Consider the following 20,004-nt stretch of genomic DNA (forward strand, 5'->3'; position numbering starts at 1 on the left):
TAATGCTTTGATGTTACTCGACAAGTCAGCAGCGTGTTCGAATTAGATCAACCATCGATTAGATGAGCATTGTTTTAACACATCAATATATGGCAATTCACAAAATAATGCAATTTTGACAATAGTAGTATGATGTCTTTCATAAGTTTAGTCAATTATTATTACCAGAAGCTATTATATCGCGGTGGCATCGTTTTATAATTTATATTAATAAAAGATGCACAAATGCAATAATCAGGAGTATCGACAATATTCATATGCGAAAATTAAAATATAAAAAACAAAAAACCGATTTCAATAAAGAACAATCTTATAAAGGGGTCGACTTATTCTTCACAATTCTCCCCACCATGGAGACATTTCTGAGCGAAGCTGGCACAGAAGAACACATCAAGAGCCCACAATGCAATGAAGAACAAGAGCGCACTTCTATTTTTGTGCGTTTTCCTCACCTTCGCGAATTTTTCTGTGGTGGCTCGGCTGCCGCCGTCAACATAGTTGTAACCTTTCCACCTAACAAGGTCATGTTTCGGCAGCAGGTACGATTAGTGTCTATAGTACAATTTTCTTAGTCGTTAATATTATGATATTCCAGTTATTAGGGCTAGACACATGGCAGGCTGTTGAAAATGTGCGTAGCGAAGGTTGGCTCATGTTATACCGAGGCGTGGTGCCCCCTTTGCTGCAGGCCATGGTGTCGAAAAGCATTATGTTTGGGTTGTATAATTTCTACGATAAGTTATTATCAGAAAAGTATGGAGAACGCAAGGGTTTGAATCTTGTGGCTGCAGGATTAGCGGGTACTTCTGAGGCAGTGTTGGCTCCGTTTGAGGTGTGTTTAATTGGTAGGTAAAGAGATGGCTGTGTATTGATAAATTGTATTGCTGCAATTAGAGAGCACAAACGCTGTTACAAACGCCTAAATACAACCGAGAGATTACGGGTGCTTATGATGCAATGATACACATTAATAAGTACGGACTTAAAGAGCATTATCGAGGACTTACAGCCATTTTGTGTCGCAATGGACCTGGAAATATTTTATTTTTTGGCATGAGAGAACCAGTGCGAAGGATGCTTCCTAGAGGCGAGACAGCAACAGCAATTATGACGAATGATTTCATATGTGGAGCGATGCTTGGAGCGCTAATAAGTACCTTTACTTTTCCGATAAACGGTACGTCATGGCTCAAAATATTTTGTTATTCACTGTTTGGATCTTAATCATTGTCATGGGCTTTTAGTGGCCCGGACACGAATGCAAAGTGTTTATGGACAATCTTTTATAGGACCGTGGGAAGCACTTCAGCTGACGTACAAAGAACGCGGGAACAGCATGAGACGATTATATCGCGGCGTTCAAATGAACTTTTTTCGATCCCTAATGTCATGGGGCATTATTAATTCAACATACGAGAAGCTGAAGTCGATAACATGAATTAGTTGTGGGGAAGGTGACATCATAAATAGAAATAGTTCTTGTAACATATGCACACACGATGTGAACTCATATGCATTCGGGGTAATTTTTCTGCCATACGCCTCCTAAAATGTTTTTTCACAACGATCAACTCCAAATAATTGCGTTATGATCGAGGTCCCGACACAAAGTATGGGCATTTATTTATCCGTGTTGTAAGAAATTCTTTAGATGCTGCTCACACCTCAAAACGGCAAAGTGCCTGATCATAATTTACACAATCAAGAAATTTGTTAATACACAGAGACCAATTAACTTGTCCAGATTTTCGGCAACGGCGACATAGTAGCACGGAGAAGTCAAGTCGCAGTCGAAAAGGCCTCAATGGGTTTGACACATTTATCACATGATTGCATCATCGTGACAACATTGACCGCCGAAGACTGTCGAAATTTTGACCTCAACGTAGACAGCCCACAGCAACTCCTTATTCCGAGATAGTTGCATTTCATCTCGACTTCATCTTCATTATTCATATACATACTTATCCCTAACTCGACTAGCACTTTTCCTTTCTGACCGACAATTCGTTTTTGACTCCTACTGAACGGATGATCCGCCTTTCTAATTCACTTTACCAACATCGATATCCCAACATCGTCGGAAGCTTCTAGAGTCGCAAGATTCGAAAGCATTCATCCCATCTTTATCCTAGAGGACTGCTTTATTTCAGTAGAGTATCGTTAAGGCTGTGCAGTTGAACGACAAAACTGGTGGATTTCTTGGAAAATTTGTCGATGGACACAAACTGCAGTGATTATAATAAGGTTTCACAAAATTATGACTAAAGTTACATTACAACTCTTGTTGTGTGTGATGTACCTTTACAAACACGTGCACATCGCATTCGGGAACATTTGACTCAACATGTCTACTTTAACTAACGCAAAGATGATGGGTCGAACGCTTCACCCAGGAGCGAGACAGATAGCTTCTTTTGAGTAACCAGGTAAATAGTTTACAATTATATTTCAATTCAAGGTTGAATAATACTGAAAGTGCTACCTTAATCAACTCAACCTGTTTGTTACTTGACAATCAAGATAATGCACACACATATGCTACAACATCTAGGCGTACACCAAATGCTAAACATTTACCGTGCACTTTGCATAGAGAAAGTTTTGACTCTCGGAGTATGCACAAAAATAAGCCTATGCGCTTCTAAGAGGAGCGGAATCGAAACCGTACAAGATAATCATCACACAGTGAATTTGCTCTGCTTGATCAAAACACAAATTTATAGGATTGATTCCTTAGAGACTAAAATCTAAAATATACGTTTCCCAATCTCTGAGACTAAAGCTGTCTCTATTTCTTACCCTGCGGCTAGCAGAGGGAATGTACGCAGTTCCGTCATGTTCATGATCCCCATATTCCGGTAGTTATGAATGTTCACCTTACATCAAATATGCCATGTATATTGCATTATTGAATCATAATAAGAGTCAAGCTCACAAGACTACAGTACTTGCCCCATTACGCCCGCTCAGTTTTATGTGTGCCTAAATCTATTTTGTTTTCTTAAGACAGTGCGCAGAGACAACCGCTTTTTGAGCGACCACTGCACTTGAGGTCTTACTTCGCGCTCTCTGATTACTGTGCTGCTCTCATCGGCATACTTGCATCGAGATGCGCTTCCGCCCACAACATCAAATGACTCAATTAAGGCCCCACTAAAGCGCGGTATGTGCGGGAAACGCGCTTAAAAACATTGCCGGTGAGGATGCCAGGACATTTCTTAAATAAATAGGGTCCCAGTAACTCATGAAGTCCCGACAAAAAACCTCCACTCTCATTCGGCGCTTCGCGCGTCCCAAGAAGGGGGCTTTCGCTGGGCTTAGCCCCCCACTGCATGGAATGCCAACTCTGTTTTTAACAAGCTGGACCTGGTTCTACACGTCCAGCTTGTTTACTGCAAGTGCAGGAATTACGCCTACCTTTATCCTGAAACCGTACGGATTCGCTTGTCGTGCTTCTACTGGCCATGCGTTTGTGCTTTTCATTTACAGCTAGAGCAAACCAAGCACGAGGAAAGCGCTCTTTCGAACTATAGGTGGCCGGGTGAAGCTGCGAGTTTACCCAACTCAGCATATTACAGAGTCAAATACTTAGCGGCAATTTTGCCAGCTCCTGGTATTGGGTCATCCCTCATGAAGGGCTTTAAATCAAATCAAAGGCTGCTGCGAGGAGCTAGAATTTTGGGGCAGTGTCTCAAGACAGTCATAGCAAAGTGGCCGTCTATTGGAAGCCTCAACGCATGCATGACTTTCGAAAAACAATGAGCGACGCAGACGTCGAGGTGGTTACTCATCATCTCAGATTTCACAACTTTGCTTAAATCCGTGAAAATGCTGTGACATAACCAACCAAGAGTATTACTTACGCCGAGGTGCTACGGACTGTACTACCTCTTCATTAAAAGAGATGATGGCTGAGAAGACGCCAAGTCGTAAGCGATCACAAAAACAGGGCGATCCCGACGACATGGGACATTAAATTCTCTTTAACCTCCAGATAGTCATCCATCCATTTTCCCAGATATCGGTGAATGCCCTGGTGTATCCGCCGGTCCGCCAAATGTTTTACGTGATAGTGTGCCACCCATTCCTCATCGTGAAATGCCAGCGAAGATTGACCCCCCAACGGTTTGCTTCATGAACACCCCCGGTTGATACGATGCTTTGACTTGCTTCGAGAGGCACAGCGTGTCTCTAAAACTTTGATAATCCAGTTTTTTTAATTGCTCGCTCTGGCTTGAAGCACCCCAAGCAATTCGAAATCGAATTGATGCGTTGCAGTAGCGGGTAGCTTAAGAACAGGGAATGATATAGACGTTGCTCCGTCTGTATCAGAGCGTTTGTGGCTGACTGGATCGATAGAGTGAAGTTGTGGTTTGGCCTCCGTAAGCCTGCATAGAACACAAGATGCGTTCGCGTTCCTTTTGAGATATTAAGAGTAAACTTAATTTAGTTTGGCTACGAGTGTGAATGGTCCGCAACGCAATATAGCCCGCAGATACCGCATGCGTAAGTACGTGACTGCATCCTACAAAATATTTGCCCCGCAATGTATTCGTGCTCAATCCGCCTGCGTCTGTTATTGGTGTATTATTTCGGAACATTCTTGCACTCATCCATAGTGTCGCGCACTTTGTGCATGAAGCTTGAACTCACTGAGATGAAATCACTGATTTCACTACGAGGTGTAACTGGTCCGATAGCAGCAAGACAAAGTGGACCGGCAGCCCCTTTCCCACTAAAATGCGCGCCACTTCATGGGGTTATATGTAACAAACAGGCTTTACCAGCCCATTAATGTAAGATTGAGTAAATGGTGTGACGGTATGTCTTACGTAACTCAACGCTAAACTCAATGCGTGAGAGAATTTGCTTCAGATTTGCATTTCCGCCGCGCAAGACCTCAGGAGGATGCCTTCCACATATATTTGTGGATGGTCTGCGGCTAATTATTTCTTCTCGTGTCTAGCACCTTGAAAAATGGCTGCCAAAACATCGCTATATAGCACGGATCTCGATTAGATACAATGGCTATGAAAGGATCACGGTTTTGGCAAGGGGCGGCTTTTTTGTATTCTCTCCGGTCAGATCTTTTATGACAGCAGCTAAATTAGCTATCTTGATCAATCGTCTAACAAAGATAATCATACAGGTATTGCCCAACGCGTCTTTGGCAGATTCAAATAAGTTTTATACTGATGGACTGCCTGCGCTCAGCCTTAACGGGCAAGCTGGTCATAGGTGCTGCCGTTTGCGGTGAGCATTTGGACGGCTGATACGCTTTACACAAGCGCATATATATGCTAATCCACTTTAAATGCTGGGCCGTTAACAAATAGCGCTCGCCGAGCAGTATAGATTTCACGTCCAAGCTGGTCATTAAAAGTTGTCATAAGCCTTGTACGGGATTATCTTCATAGTTAGGAACCACTACACGACGAGTTTCGTTAGGTCAGTGCCGAATTACATCAAATCCTGGGATTGTCCTTAGCGGTTTAAATGTTCGACCGCGCGCTGGAATAAAGCAGTATCTAAGCTCTCAAAATACTTTTCCCATGGTCTTCAGCTGTACAGCACATGATTTCGTCTAGTCCCATTTGTCGTACGTAATACCTTCTCAATTGGCCGCAGTATATAGTCGGGGCGAGGTAATAGCGCATCCACCACCACATAAAGCCGATTCGGCTTAAAACCTTCCTTAAGTGATACTAGGCGAAGCAGAATGGTAATCTTTTTTCTGTGTGAAACGAGGGAATGACGTTGCTGTGCGTAATGACGCGTGGTCTGTATAGCTCACAAATAGCATCAAGCCAAACAAGTGCACCTTGACTTGACGAAGGCGTACCTCATAGCAAGGATGTCCTAGTCTGGAACAGGTTAGTCTCTCAGAAGCTTTACCCGTTGATACGCAAAGCCATTAAACGATAATACCTGTTGGTGTTTGAGTTAAGTAAAGTACAAATCATAAAAGGGACGAACCGTCACAGACGACATTAAATGGCCGATATGGGTTCGAAGATCTAGAAATTGGTCTTTTTTCGCTCTCATTTACAATCTAGTCTGCCGTACCCTGACTAGCATCAATTATTGGTGAGGGGTTGTGCCATGTCGGCATATTTGCACTGTAGTTTTGAGGATTGCTGATCAGGTCAATATTTCCTTCAACACTTTTAAGGCGAGGGCATAGACCGAGCTACAATGGCCTTTATCTGCGAGCAGTCCCTGCTTCCCTATGATGCAGCCTGAAAAGGAAAAATGTGTCGGTACCAGCAGATATCAGCAAGTCGAATATAGTTGACAGTCTCTTACCACTAAGACCAGGTTTGCTTTGAGTCAGTGTCATAGGAACACGCGATCTAAACAAACCATTTATGTCAAACGGGATAAAGCCTGTAGGCGCACGTACCGAGTACACTTAATGAATGAGAGCAACGTGTTCCGGTACCGTGGTCTCTGCACAAGTGCTTCGGAGGGTACCCTCTACAACGCGATTCACATGTTTTGTCTGGCCATCCGTATGCGAATGATCAGCGGTTGACATTCTAATGAACTTTAAACAATACTTCTCAAAACTTCAAATTCTTATGCAATGGTAATTGACAAGTCATGCAGGCCAAACACTAGCACTTAGGCTATCAACTCACTGATCAATCGGATAATTACTGCAATCATGTGTATCTGCTCCTTACAAATTTGGTATCATTGAATCAGATACGATACTTTACAAATGTGCGAAATCCACATTGCACATTGGTGTCTTTGTAAAATATACGTACACATCCAGTATTGTCATTTTTTAAGATGATAGAGTTTTGATAAGGTCGGGTCCGTGGTACACGTGGACTGCAAGCCGCACGACAAAAATCAGAGCTTTATTATAAGGGACAGTAAAAGCTATATTCAGTAGTAGTATAAATATTATTCACATAAAATATGTGTACTCTTGATAAAGCAGATTAAGCTAGACTTCTTACTTACCAGCGTCATCTTGGTTTCGTAGCTTACGCTGTAGAGCCTGGATCTGTCTCCTCATGGACTTCTTCCACTACCTTAGCATAACTTACACTCTCAAATTTCTTTCGGTATGTGCGCGCAAACCCGATTTTTGTGCATTTGTTTATGGGAATCTTGAGCTCAAAATTCCTATCTATATAGTGCACAGCCACCCCGTGTACTTAATAAATAGTAGTCAATTCCACGACATAGTCGTACAAGTACTGTATTCCTGCGATGTTGGAACATACAATGTTAAAGTAGTTATTCTCGGAATAGCTAGACCAGCTAAATGAGCTTACGGTTATTGTAAGCACAAACGGTATCAAGTTACTGGTGGTAAAATGGCTGCGAACGGTAATAGCATGCCGGGAAACGCTCACCATCTTCGAAAGTGCGCAATATGACTCTCTAACCGGGTGTCAGAATGAGAACAGATAAACTTAACCGGACATTGTTGATATCGCGCATTCAGGCAGAAACGTGGGCCCTCCCCCGAATAAATTAAGCTGGGATGGTCGTAAAACTTGCAATGCTTTAATGAAGCCACAGCGCGTCGCGGTTACGCTTTCCGAGCTAGGGTGCCGCTTGCGATAATATGAATCAGCGTGCAGCACCTCACTAAAATGGCGTTCGGAACGTAGGAAGATATGAAGCAACATATATCGCGGGTATTTGCACTGTCTATCCAAGCATATTAAGTGCTGTTGCACTTCTTTTCCACACGGCGAGATCGAGCAGACTGTCTAGTGATTAAAAGTTCTCATCGGTGCAATGACGTTAGTCCCTTTTCCGGTAGCGGTAACGACTACTATCGTCAGAGAGGGTCTTTGATTAGCTGCGACTCGCCCAGAAATCTTCCAAATTGACCTTACCTCTTTTGGGGAAGTGGTGCGCGTCGCCATCAAAGCACAGTCTGTTTTCTTGGCCACGAGGGCCACTTTAAGTGCTGGGAATGGATTTTTTTACGAGCAAGCCGTTAGTGATGGATCTTGGTTGTGCTGAGAAGGAATGAGGAGATGTCTTTGCGGCTTAGCAGCTCTACGGTTAACGTAGACGTATAAATTGCGGAAACGTGATTTCGACTCGGCTGAAGGGGGGATTTGATGATTCAGACTATCACGAGATACACCAAATCCCAGTTGACGCAGAGCAGCTAGGAAAATGTAATGTTTTTTGTACTTTTCGAAGTCGGGGTCAATAAATCGCAACCTTTGAGGGACCTAATCGCTTTAAGACTCGGAGCCCAGGGTTGCTGATAGTTCATGAAACGTTTCGGAATTTTGAAGCTGTTGAAAGTCCGGAAGAAATTAGGAGCATCGTGTAGTTACAAACAACGCTCGACTTTCGTAAATTGTTAAAAGAACACAGTGGCATTTAAAATGCAACATACTGATACGACATCCGTGCGTCTTGTGACGGGGGTACTGGATAGAGCGTCGAAGGACATATATATTCTCAAGTAAAGCTGGGTTTTGACGGGATTTTGTCTTGACACTCATCTCAATATACGCTCTCATCCTATATATGGCGCGGCTGAGAGTCGGAAAAGCTACGTGCCACGCATTCCTCGTTTGATGAAACATGAGCGAGTAATGATACCATCTTTATCAAAAAAACAGAGGGGCTTTTGGTACTGCATGATACCGTGATAGCTTTCGTGCGAAACATCATTTCTTTCGAGCTTAGAACATTCTTATTGCAGGAAGCTCGGTCAGCTGATACGGTAGTAACCCGGGTCTCTGGACGAGACGAAGGAGATTTAGTGTATATTGTGGTTTTTGAATAATAACTGTTTTGACACGGAATGGTACCGTATGTCGTGCCCCCCCCTGTATCTCTTGCAGAACAGTAAAGGATGGTTGTGAGCTTTATCTCCTTTGCCAGTTCTGGTGGGGCTGATGGACGGCTGTAAGTCACGAGATGATGGACCAGATTCGAGTAAAAATAATGACCATCCTTGGAGCAATATGACGGTACTGACAATTTAGCACTACTGTGTGATGGGCTATCGTGCAAAGCAGTCAATCTCCATGGGTAAGCGGCAAATAAAGATTAGACAATTTTTGGAATGTAAAGCAGTGACTGAGTAGCCCTTCCGGCACAAGTTTTTGAGAAGTTGGAAGCATATCTTTCGGGGATGTCGCAAGAAATCGCATGACGGTGCGATAACTAAAATATTACAACTAATGGAGGAGCTGAGCTCGTCATTTGCCATCAAAAAATCCGTCATTGAGAGCATGAAAAATGCGGGTGAGCCAGCTATCCTCCTAGACCCTGATTCTCCTTTCTATCGTTTATTAAAGGAATATACTGGCGTGATGACAGAGTATTCACCACGCGTAATACCTCCTGAAATGAAGGTACACTATGAGAGTGACTTGGTTTCGGAGCCCAAAATATTGCGCCACGCGGCAATGGCCCCCTTCCACGGGAATAGCGTCATTGTCGCTATTTATTGGGTACATCATAAAGCAGGCTTGGTGAAAAGGCATAATTTTCCTGATTCGGTGCCAGCATTTTGTGTCGGAAAGGCTAACAGCAAGTGACGAATCCAGCATATTTTACATATGGTAAATATAGCCATGATACAGGTGTGAACGCTAATTTCGAGAAGCGATCTGCTAAAGAGCAGCATTGTAACCCTAATTTTGTTTGGTGTTCGTGACCTAGGTAATAACTATCATCAACTGCTAGAATGAGAGAATAGTATCCTTTTAACTCGGAAGATTATTGAAAGTGGGGTGCATTTCATGCCACAGAAACTGTCTGATGCACCAGCGACATTCAACTATCTTTCGACACAGCTATTCAGGCCACATCTTGACAATAAACAAACCTAAAGCGGCAAAAGTCTTCCCATGCTGGGAAAGGAGTATCCGACTCGTAGTCGACTTCCTCGAACTCCTCGACGAGGAAAATCGTCGCTCGGGGCGGGCGTGGTGCGTGGCGCCCGGTTACTAAGAGCATGGGATGTACTTCCCGTGACGCCTCGGACGTATTGTCCGGAGATGCATCGCGTGCAGATAACGAAGAAAGGCTTTGCCCGCGAGCGTCCTCAAAATCAGCGAGGCTGAGTGTCTTTCATGTCATAGGCACAGGGCTCATTGAGCGGAAAATGTGTAAAGATGATTCTAGGGACGTGACAGTGTGTCAGACACACAAGCCTCGTACGAGGCAATAGTTAAATGCGAATTGTGGGTATTCACAATTTCATGGGGGAGAGTGTAACGGGGTCACGTGCACCTTGGTCTGAGAGGTTGGGTCACAAAATATGGTGTGACCGTGCAAAGGTGTGGATGACACAGCTTGGTGGATCACGCAATAGTGTGGCTACACCGTAACAAGAAGCCACTACGTAGCAGGACTGCCAGTGGTTTTGCATATTCATTGGGTATTTCTATATCCATTAGGAAAGCCTAAGATTTTAGATATAGCCGGCTCTGCCGCAACTAAAACAACTAGATATAATTTCAATTTTGAACGGAAGAGCGTTTTTACCTTGGTTAGAGTTTTGAAGTATTCTTGGAGGTCGCGGATTTCGATCCGCTTCGCTCGTACTGGTTTTGGAATAAAACGTAAGGTCGGTGACCTTAGCTTAGCTTCCTCTAAGCAAAGAGCTACGGCAGCCCCGCTGCATATTCCGAATGGTTCAGCATTGTCGCGAAGTTACGGTATTACTAACGGGTATGTATCACCTTGCGACGGACCCACCGTGCGAACAGTGAGGCTCGCCGGCTTGCGAATGGAGTGTTCTGGGCAGCCCCAGGAAATAAAAGTCTCTCTTCATCACCTTTAGCAGAAGCTGTCATTGAGCTTGAAGTGTTGTCCGTGGAAAAAGCTTTACAAAGAATTCCAAATCCGCTGAATCCCCGTGTTGGTACGGTTGTACTGGAGAACGGGCCAAGGTGATCATCTTTTATTAATGAGTTCGTCATTAATGACACTGCGTGCAAAACTCAGAGCGGTTGTTTTCGTATCCCTTTATCCCTTATGACAGCGTGGTAAGAGACAACCAGGTGCGGCAAGCGGGGTACCAAGCGATTATCGCGCTTGTTGTCCCCAGACCGAAGGGTTCGTCATAATATTGACCTGATTGCTGAGCTAAAATTTGCCTCACATGACAATGGCCTCAACAAAGGGAGGAGAATAAATTAGATGATAATAACGGATTCTTCTCTGCGAAGCATAAAGCCGTTAGGCAAGAGAGATTAATTTGACCCAATCCGTGTCAGCACTCAATCACAAAGGCCAACAACAAGTGGCGAATTGTGTATGCATACATTAATTCGAACAGAAGGATCATATCCCAGAATGTCTCGCACACTATCTTTTTCTCTGGCGACTTTGTGTGTTCTGATGGAATGAGGCAGATTACAAGGTAAGCCTTAAAGACGTACGACAAGAGCTAGCATCGTAGCAATGGCAACAGCATTTGTTGCAGCAAAGTTTCGCAACATTTGCTGCAATCACAAGAGTAGTGCACAGGTCGATTTTTTTCGACCGCTACTTGGGCCAACAAATGCACCAAATTCAAATAATATTGACCGTATCTGAGAGCTAGTGACATCTATCACTTCAAGTCATCCCACGCCGAATTATGGAATGTAAGTACCAGATTTCGCGCATGACCTACTACATTGAAGATCGCAAGCGCGACGCGCCGCTTTCCTTGAAGCAAGGCTGATTCGATGGTCATCGTAGTTCTTCGCATCCAGAAAGACGATTTTTCTTTGCTCCATCTCGTGAAGGGCTGGACGCTCAATATTGGCGGCTTCACGGATAAAGCCATCAAGTTCCTAGAAGTGCCTCATAAGCGCATTTAAATGCGCGCCTTAAGGCGAGCAATTACCGCTTTTGGTCCTTCGGCCGCCGATTCCCAATCATATCGGGACCCAAGGCTTGTTAAGATGGTCCATCCAAGCTCAACCGAGTTGCCGTGCACTTTGCACAGAGGAAGTTCTGAATCTGTGTGTCTGCGTGAAAAAACGCACAGAGGTTGGTTTCTTGTGCTCCTACCAGGAGCGAAACCAAGAGCCTTTTTGGTAAGCAGCATCGTTACTTTGCTTACTTTTACATGAATTTGATAATGACGCTACGTAGACTTCTATCAAATTCACGTTTTATCACCTCTCACATTAGACCTTTCTTTTTGTCTGACGTGCGGCTAGTAGCCCACATGCCTTTTCGAAGTTCCATACTAATATTCCGGTAATCACAAATACACCAAATGTAATGTTGCATTTCGTACAATTGTTCCAAAAATGACAAGATTGCCCCGGTACAAAATACAAACACAAAGCGGTACGTACTCTATGCAGTTGCAGTACAACCACTTTAAGGTCCATTAGCATCAGACCTGTGCACATTGAAGAAATAACTATATCATCCAACTATGCAGTAAGGGTCTGTAGTCCTCTAAATGAACAAGTTCAACGTCAAGATCAGTTCATGAAGAAGTTGAGTACGGTCTGTGAAAAAAAAACGCTTTTTCAATCGTCCAATTCACCATCAAGATGCTGACCACAACACCGGAGTTCTTTATCCGCCGTAACCTTGGGGTACATAAAGTGGCTATGCTACTGACTGTAAAGTGTCAAAAGGTTGTGGCTTCTTTGCATAAAAAACTAATTTGTAAGGGTTTTTGCTTTAGAGAGAACATCATGATAAATGTGCACTCAATTTTATTGACATAGGTGCTGTTTTAGTTACTCTGGAAGCTTTCAATGGCACTCCTATACTCAAACCGTCTCGAATTTTGAGCTTGGAGACTGGTAAAATACATGATTTGCCGGTAAGCTTGCTCATCCGTAAGTTTTCTTGATGTGACCATATGATTCTCATGCGAATCGATAGACTAAGCGGTTGCGGTCGCCTCTGCAATACCAGGCCTGATAGTGTTCGCCCTGAGAAGGAAAAGCTCGTATATTGCAATGGTGATATATTGTGACCCCAACATACAGGTAGGTATCCATTTTGAAGCTTTCTGTTTGTGGCATCTATCGAGGAAAATTAAGCTATTAAAAGGCTCGAAAGTGCCTGCCACATTTTTCAAAAACGTTATGGACATGAATATAATTCTTTGGGTTGCTATTCTGATGACTAAAGTTGTGATAGCGTAGACTTTGTACTGTGGATGGGTATCGCCATTTCAAAAATACCAGGTAATGCACTAGTTTTTTCTGACCAATCCTGTAAGAAAAAGTGGTAGCCGATATCTTGGCATCTTTGGCGACGCAATGAACATCGACTGCAGCGCAAAGATATGGGGTGCATCATTTTCTTGAATACAAAGTTGAAAGTGTGGCGTTTAACCCTTTTACATCATTAACAGTTTCCCGGCTTGTAAATGATACTAGCAGCTCCAATTTTGCATCACTAACCTTACAGTTTCGACAGATATCACGCAAAAAAAGTAAATGGAAATTGTTGCAGGATACATTTGTGTCCAAAAAAATTACAGCATTTCTTAATTGTCATTCTACTTGGTATCAAGTAGTGAATAATTACGCCCACTTATATTAGCTAACGATCACGAAAATATAATACAGGAAACTCGATTACATTACTTAAGATACAAGTCCAATTTCTAAATTGTTTATGGCTCATTATGTCAATATCATCTCAAATTGTTCTAAGCAACTTAAAGTAAGCATCAAGAAAAAATCTTCCTGCAACCCTCGCGCCATTTGCTTGCATAAAACGTTCTGTGTTCAACGCTTTACTCCTGGATTCCGATGTGCCGTTTGACTTCCCCCATTCTACCGGTATTACAACACAAGGTCAGAATGACTCAGAAGCCACACGTCTTTTCATATCCCTCCATCTGGCCATTCTCTAATTCTTGACCGATCGACACGGCATTGTAAAGTTTTAACGGAGCTTTAGGAATCCATTCGATGCAAGCAACAGATATATTCTCGGACGAGTCGTGTAACTCACCAATAACGTTGACAGTGGCTCCAGCAGCCTTTTGTTTAGAGACGGACTGTACCTTGACTACTATCGCAGGCAAAACATATTACTCGGAGACAAACTGTCCATCAAGCGTTTATGAGCACGCAGATGATTTTTACGATGAAAAAGCGTATTTGCTCATTGATTTTTATCGTGAAACAAGTTGTACGACATACGTCCAGTCCGTGGCCTTCGCAGCCACAGGCAGCTGTCAAATTGGCAATGACGAACAAAGCGTCATTGCCACGTTGAGCCCCAATGGCTCAGCGCATATGACGTATTACCTGGATAACTCATGCAATCGCCCTGCTGCGATCGAATACACGGTCACAGAAGATGATATTTTGAGCCACTCGTGTGTATCAGGTAGAAGATTTTATTCGAGCGCTGACGGGGTTGCCACAAATGGTGTGCGCGAATTTCTCCCTCCTTCTACCACAAATGATAATGGCTCGAATGTTAGCGGCGGGGTCATTGCAGTTATTATCGTTGGGATTTTGTTTCTCCTCATATTTGCTGGTATCCTATTGTATCGAAGATGTCACCGACGTGCTGGTCACCAAAGTCCCCTTTCACCTGTTTTCAATCAATCAGACGATCCGAGACGACACGATGCATATCAAGCCCAGTCGAGCCCTTCAAAGGCGTATTTTCAGTCAACCAGCACGACTATTTCGGAATTTGATCGTCGTCATTCCGCCCGACTGTGGGATGACGACATCATTGTTGCGGCTCGGATCCCTCGCGAAAATTTGAAGGTGGGACAGCTTTTAACCCGTGGAGGCTATGGAGAGGTCTACATTGGAAGCTACCTTGGAAAAGATGTTGCAGTAAAGATGCTGCTTCCTGAAACGAAGAAGACCATGTCCCACGTAAATGCATTTTTATCTGAAGTCAAATTGATGGCGAGTCTACACCATCCCCATATCGTTTCATTTGTTGGTGTCGCATGGGATCAACTTATTGACCTTTGTGTTGTGACTGAATACATGGTAGGTGGAGATCTTAAAGCTTTACTCAACAATTACGAAAAGAATGGTCATGCTGTCGGATTTGACCGTACTAAAGTCAAAATTGCTATTCACGTCGCGAGTGCTTTGGTGTATTTGCACTCATGTAAACAGCCTGTCATCCATCGTGATTTAAAATCCAAGAATATCTTACTCGATAAAGATATGAATGCAAAGGTGACAGACTTTGGCATATCTCGAGAACGTGTCGATGCGACTATGACTGGAGGTATTGGAACTTCTTTATGGATGGCACCTGAGGTCATGATGGGTGAACGTTATGATGACAAGGCCGACATGTTCTCATTTGGTGTTGTATTGTCGGAGCTTGACTCCCATACGACACCATATGCTTTATCAAAAAATAGCAGCAATACCACATCGTCATCTTCATCTGCTGAGCCAAACAAGTTACCGAACGCGGCGATTATGCAGATGGTTGCAGCTGGTAAATTGCGTGTTCATTTTTCCGATGCAGGTCCAAAATCGATAGTGGATCTTGGATACGCTTGTGTAGCAGTAGACCCAGCAGAGCGACCTACTGCATCTGAAGCTTTAAAGAAACTTCGGCAGATACTTGCAAACGAAGTTTAAATTGTCGAGGAATTAAGTCTCAAGATATAATTGATTGTAAGTCTGTCAGAAATTTTCTGTCATTAAAGAGCCTGATAAAATAATCAGAAATATCATTGTCAGACCACCTGGTCTTTTTCTGTAGAATAAGTCAAGTAGTATTTATGCAAATAGAAATGCGCCGTTCCAATTTAGTCCCACAGTACGTATTACATAGTCACCCACAAATAATGGAATCCTCAATTTCTTCCTGTGTGATTACGATATTCGAAAATTTGATTAAGACCATTTCTCGTCCAGTTTCTTATCAAATTGGATGGATCAGCATAACAATCGTGTCTACGATTACATATACCGGTAATATACCGCTACATTGTTATGTCACGTAATTAAAAGCAACTTACAGTATTGTATACATTCTATAGTTAAATTTACGTAAATTTGATCACATTTAGTACACAATGAAGCCGCGGCGACTACCAGTAGCAGCCAAATGCCATTTCTGATCTTTGTTGTCGACTAACTTGAGCCTTGCTATCAACTCAAACGAGCCTTTCACAGCCAATTGAGCTGATTTGACATGCACTGGCGTTTCAAATGGTACGTAAAGTTGTGTCTGATCATCTCCATCTTCAGCTACTTTCGTAACCACTTGGTCCCACTTCAGAGGTAAAGTGACGGTCATTCGATAATGCACAAGCTTTTCCTCTTTTACTCCATTTATCAACTCATCAATCAAAGACTTTCCTCTAGTCTCACCAGCCACACACACAAGCACCTCAACTTCTATAGCTGATGCTAATTCTTGCCAATAACTTCGCGCACATTGTGATAGCGCTAGCACACCCTTCAACACACTTACGAAATCAGTACCGAGAGGTACGCCAAGTTGAGACCGTGTGCGCGGCTTGGACGTAAATGTCTTATTTTCAGCATACGTCAAAAACTGTGCACTTGAACGTAGACGATGTTCTGTACGTAATCTTGAGCGAAAAAAGAGGCGAGGCAAAGCTATTGGAATACCACACAAAGCATTCACGAGCTGTTTCAGAACTAGGGCCCCAACAGTTGGTTGACGGGAGCGCGACAGCTTGGCAATCTGATTTGATTTCAGACGTATACTTTCACATAACATCTCGACGATTCGTGCATTCCACTGCAAACTGTTCGCACAATTTCCCAATTTCGTTTGAAGAGTAATCAAGTCTGGCGATTCGAGCAAAAGAAAACTTTTCACCCCTGCAGCAAGTACAAGACACAAGTTCACGTGAACTTGAAGGGCAACTAAGTCATGCTGGGGGGCCCCGAGTAACATAGTACGCAATACACCAAACTTATCTGCAAGCGCACGAAGGTGTAAACATAATTGACCTTCTCGTCCAGCTGCATGTCCTGGTTGGTTTGTATAAGCAGCTTCGCCTGCAAGTTGTTGAGTACTTAGCAAAAGCTGCTCCCACTCAAATCGAAGTGTAAGTAGGTGCAGCTGAAAATCAAAGCGAAAGTTTGATGTACGCGCTGCCTGCAAGTACATATTGGCACGGGATAGTGCATGTAAACTTTCCATGTGTACCGATCGCTCGCTTACAATATGGGACTCCGCTTCACACAAACTCTGAAGAGCATGTAACCAGCCACCAAAGCACTCGGTATCATTCTTTGCCGCAATCTCACGTATCAACTGCAAAGCCAGTGTGAAGCGTCCACGCAACATGGCGAGTTTTGCCATCTCATATCGCTCCGCATGAGACTTGTATAGCTCTGATTGAATCAAGCGTCGTTCAAAATCGACAATTACAGTGTTTGTTTCATTGTCAACTTCCGAATTTTGCGGCGCCAAGTCTTGAGTCCATAAAAAAAACGTTGCGGCCACAGCATGTAATCGTGCTGCATCCGGTTGGCCGACAGCTGAAATTTCTTTGAGCAACAATGGAAACGTCTTCTGGATAATGTCAAAAGGTGGTGGTTGGAATTGAGCTCCAAGAACCTGAAAGACGCTGGTCCTAATTAACTTGATGTCATTGTCCAAGGCATTCTCTATAGGAATCGATAACAGCTCAATCAAACTTGTGGTTACATATGGTGGCACAACTTTGGGAAAATTCTGGCAAAGTTGAGCGATCGCTGCCAAGGCATAACCCCATGTGCTTTTCGTAGCAATGGCGGCTTGCGGATGTAACAAAAGCAGCAGCGTATCAATTGCCTGTTCTGGAGACTTTGTATCGCCTAAAAGTAAAAACTTTCGCACTACATTCGAAAGAATAGACGTATACGCTTTTCCAAATCGTTCGTCCATAGCATGTGCGAGTAACTTGTTGGCTAGCTGAAGAAATTCTTTCGCTTTCTCGCCTAATTCAAAACTATTTGCGTATTTTTCAAGCAACAATAGTCCAGACAACTGAATGCGCGGGCTCATAAGTCCAGAAGAATTCTGACTGATGCGAGCAAAAACTCCTTCTAATATACTTGCAAGTAACTCATGTACCATTTCAACACAAGTACTTGTAATAAGTTGCTGCGTGATTAATATGATGAAATTCCGCACATATGCACGCGGATCTCGATCCAGTACGTGATACAGCAACTTTCCGTGCATTTCCAGTAAATCTTGAGGGTATACAGCTGTCATCGTTGTCATTGCACGTATTGTAGCCACCGCACTTTTATTATCAGCGAATCGTTCATATTGTTCTGCACAATGTATCCACATCTTTCGAGCCTCCACGGGATTCTCTACTGCCTCGGCTAATAAACAGCACAACGTTGTCGTCTTCTCTTCTAGACTCAACATCAGCACATCATTTCGAAATGAAGGCAATAGAGGCAGAAGCATACGAGCTGCATCTATTGCGGCAAGACGTTCCTGGTGATTAGCAGCCAATACTCCCTTTAAAAGCTGCTGGTGTAAAATTGTGTCTTGTACAACCAGCGATGGCATTGTAGCCAGCATCTGTAGCGTCAATGTTCGTGTTGTAGTGCTTTTTGCTAACAAAGGCTTTAAAAGATGTACCAACAGCTAGTGAAGTATCATCAACGAGATTAGTTTTCATCTAATCTATTGCATTTCTCGTTGAAATTTCAGCTTCTCACCTTACTTGGATCATTAACTTGTGTCAAATGCCCTTTGGCGCGTTGAAACACTCGTAATATTGTACTCCGTGCAATATCGTTTTCACTGCAAACAAACGATGAGTCCATAACATTTTGAAAACTATTAGATTCAACTTTGTTTCAATTTTACCTCGAGGCAAAATATTCTGCGAGCTTAGTAAAGACAGCAGTTAAGAAATCTGGCCACACGAATGACTCGACTGTAAATAATCTCGAGTAGAATAGAAAACACTCGGTCAGAGACCCAGTCACGACGGTAGGATTCGTCGCTTGTAGCTGCAAAGCCTTGATGTGAACTTCAAGCTGGGAAAATTCCCGTAAATGAAGATCTGTAGGGGCAGACTTGGCATGGTATGAACTCAGCGCTAAAGGAAACTGATCGTTGGGTGCAACCGGATCCTTATGAAACACGCGGTAGAGCGTGTGGGGCGCTATTGACATTTTGACTTTTTTATTGCTAGATTTGAATTTTGCAAAACTTTGTCTTTAGAGCATGAGTACAAAACCTACATTTAAATCTTAAAGTTTCACACAATATTCACCTCAAAGAAGAATTGCTGCTTCAAAGGTAACTCCAGGTCCGTATAATACCCAATATGTAGACTGGCAATATATCAAGAGCATTGTCTAGAGTAATGGCCTGTATCTGCACACACGTACCGTGCAAACACATCGTTGACGACACTGAGGGAGTGTGCGTGGCGCCTTTTGTCTCCGACTACTACTTACTTCATGGCTCATTGCGCTCCAACTGGGTTATTCCTAAAATGAGGTCTGCAGCTTAATGAATGATTATGGCGTTCTTACTGGGTTGCACCGAGGATATGATCGTATCTCGAAAAACGGTTAGCGTTACACGCTGTCAAAGTCCTTATCCCTTATAACAAGTAAAAACCGCTCAATTTCTCGTGAAACGCGCAGCGATTTGGCTCTTTCACGCCTTTGCATAACCCTATCGTTCGTAGCAACCTACATCGCACGTAATTGCACGACGCACATGAATCTATATAAGCAATTTTCATGGCTTCACGAAGCCCGGCACGCTGATATGAGCTACCAACCACTCCATTTTGTGGGTGCAGTGGGCTGCCTAGCTTTGCGCTTGAGGAAGCGTAATTTAGGTCATCGACCTTTCGTTCTATACTTAGAACAAGTACGAGTTAGCGGATCGCAATCCGCTTACTCCAAGAGTATTTATTGCCTTACCCAAGGCAAATCCAAAACTGATTTTCATTTATCTTTTTTACTCTAATTTTAAAAGTTTAGATTTTGCTAAATATACTAAATATATATAGTAAAATCTACATACATGCATAACTACTGGCTACCTAGCCACATACCGTATTCTTGTTTGGGTGCAGTC

At 43.2% G+C, this 20,004-nt stretch overlaps 4 protein-coding genes across 4 annotated transcripts; 2 read left to right on the top strand and 2 right to left on the bottom strand.

Moving 5' to 3' along the window:
* Window positions 1-350: 350 nt before the first annotated feature.
* PHALS_14319 (solute carrier family 25 member 51) lies at window positions 351-1,438 on the top strand (the record flags this gene model as incomplete). Its single annotated transcript, XM_024730108.1, has 4 exons — window positions 351-539; window positions 596-832; window positions 895-1,177; window positions 1,245-1,438. 4 exons carry the CDS (start codon window positions 351-353, stop codon window positions 1,436-1,438), a joined length of 903 nt encoding a protein of 300 aa, XP_024580418.1.
* A 1,882-nt stretch (window positions 1,439-3,320) lies between these two features.
* Window positions 3,321-3,635, bottom strand: PHALS_14320 (uncharacterized protein; the record flags this gene model as incomplete). The annotated part of the gene is made up of 3 exons (XM_024730109.1): window positions 3,321-3,349; window positions 3,421-3,530; window positions 3,592-3,635. 3 exons carry the CDS (start codon window positions 3,633-3,635, stop codon window positions 3,321-3,323), a joined length of 183 nt encoding a protein of 60 aa, XP_024580419.1.
* A 10,257-nt stretch (window positions 3,636-13,892) lies between these two features.
* PHALS_14321 (tkl protein kinase) lies at window positions 13,893-15,554 on the top strand (the record flags this gene model as incomplete). The annotated part of the gene is made up of 1 exon (XM_024730110.1): window positions 13,893-15,554. One exon carries the CDS (start codon window positions 13,893-13,895, stop codon window positions 15,552-15,554), a length of 1,662 nt encoding a protein of 553 aa, XP_024580420.1.
* A 430-nt stretch (window positions 15,555-15,984) lies between these two features.
* On the bottom strand, window positions 15,985-19,082 carry PHALS_14322 (Armadillo-type fold; the record flags this gene model as incomplete). The annotated part of the gene is made up of 3 exons (XM_024730111.1): window positions 15,985-18,546; window positions 18,621-18,705; window positions 18,772-19,082. 3 exons carry the CDS (start codon window positions 19,080-19,082, stop codon window positions 15,985-15,987), a joined length of 2,958 nt encoding a protein of 985 aa, XP_024580421.1.
* Between the last annotated feature and the right edge of the window lie 922 nt (window positions 19,083-20,004).

This window comes from Plasmopara halstedii (genome assembly GCF_900000015.1).
Source record: "Plasmopara halstedii genome assembly, contig: Scaffold_816, whole genome shotgun sequence".
NCBI lineage: Eukaryota > Oomycota > Peronosporomycetes > Peronosporales > Peronosporaceae > Plasmopara > Plasmopara halstedii.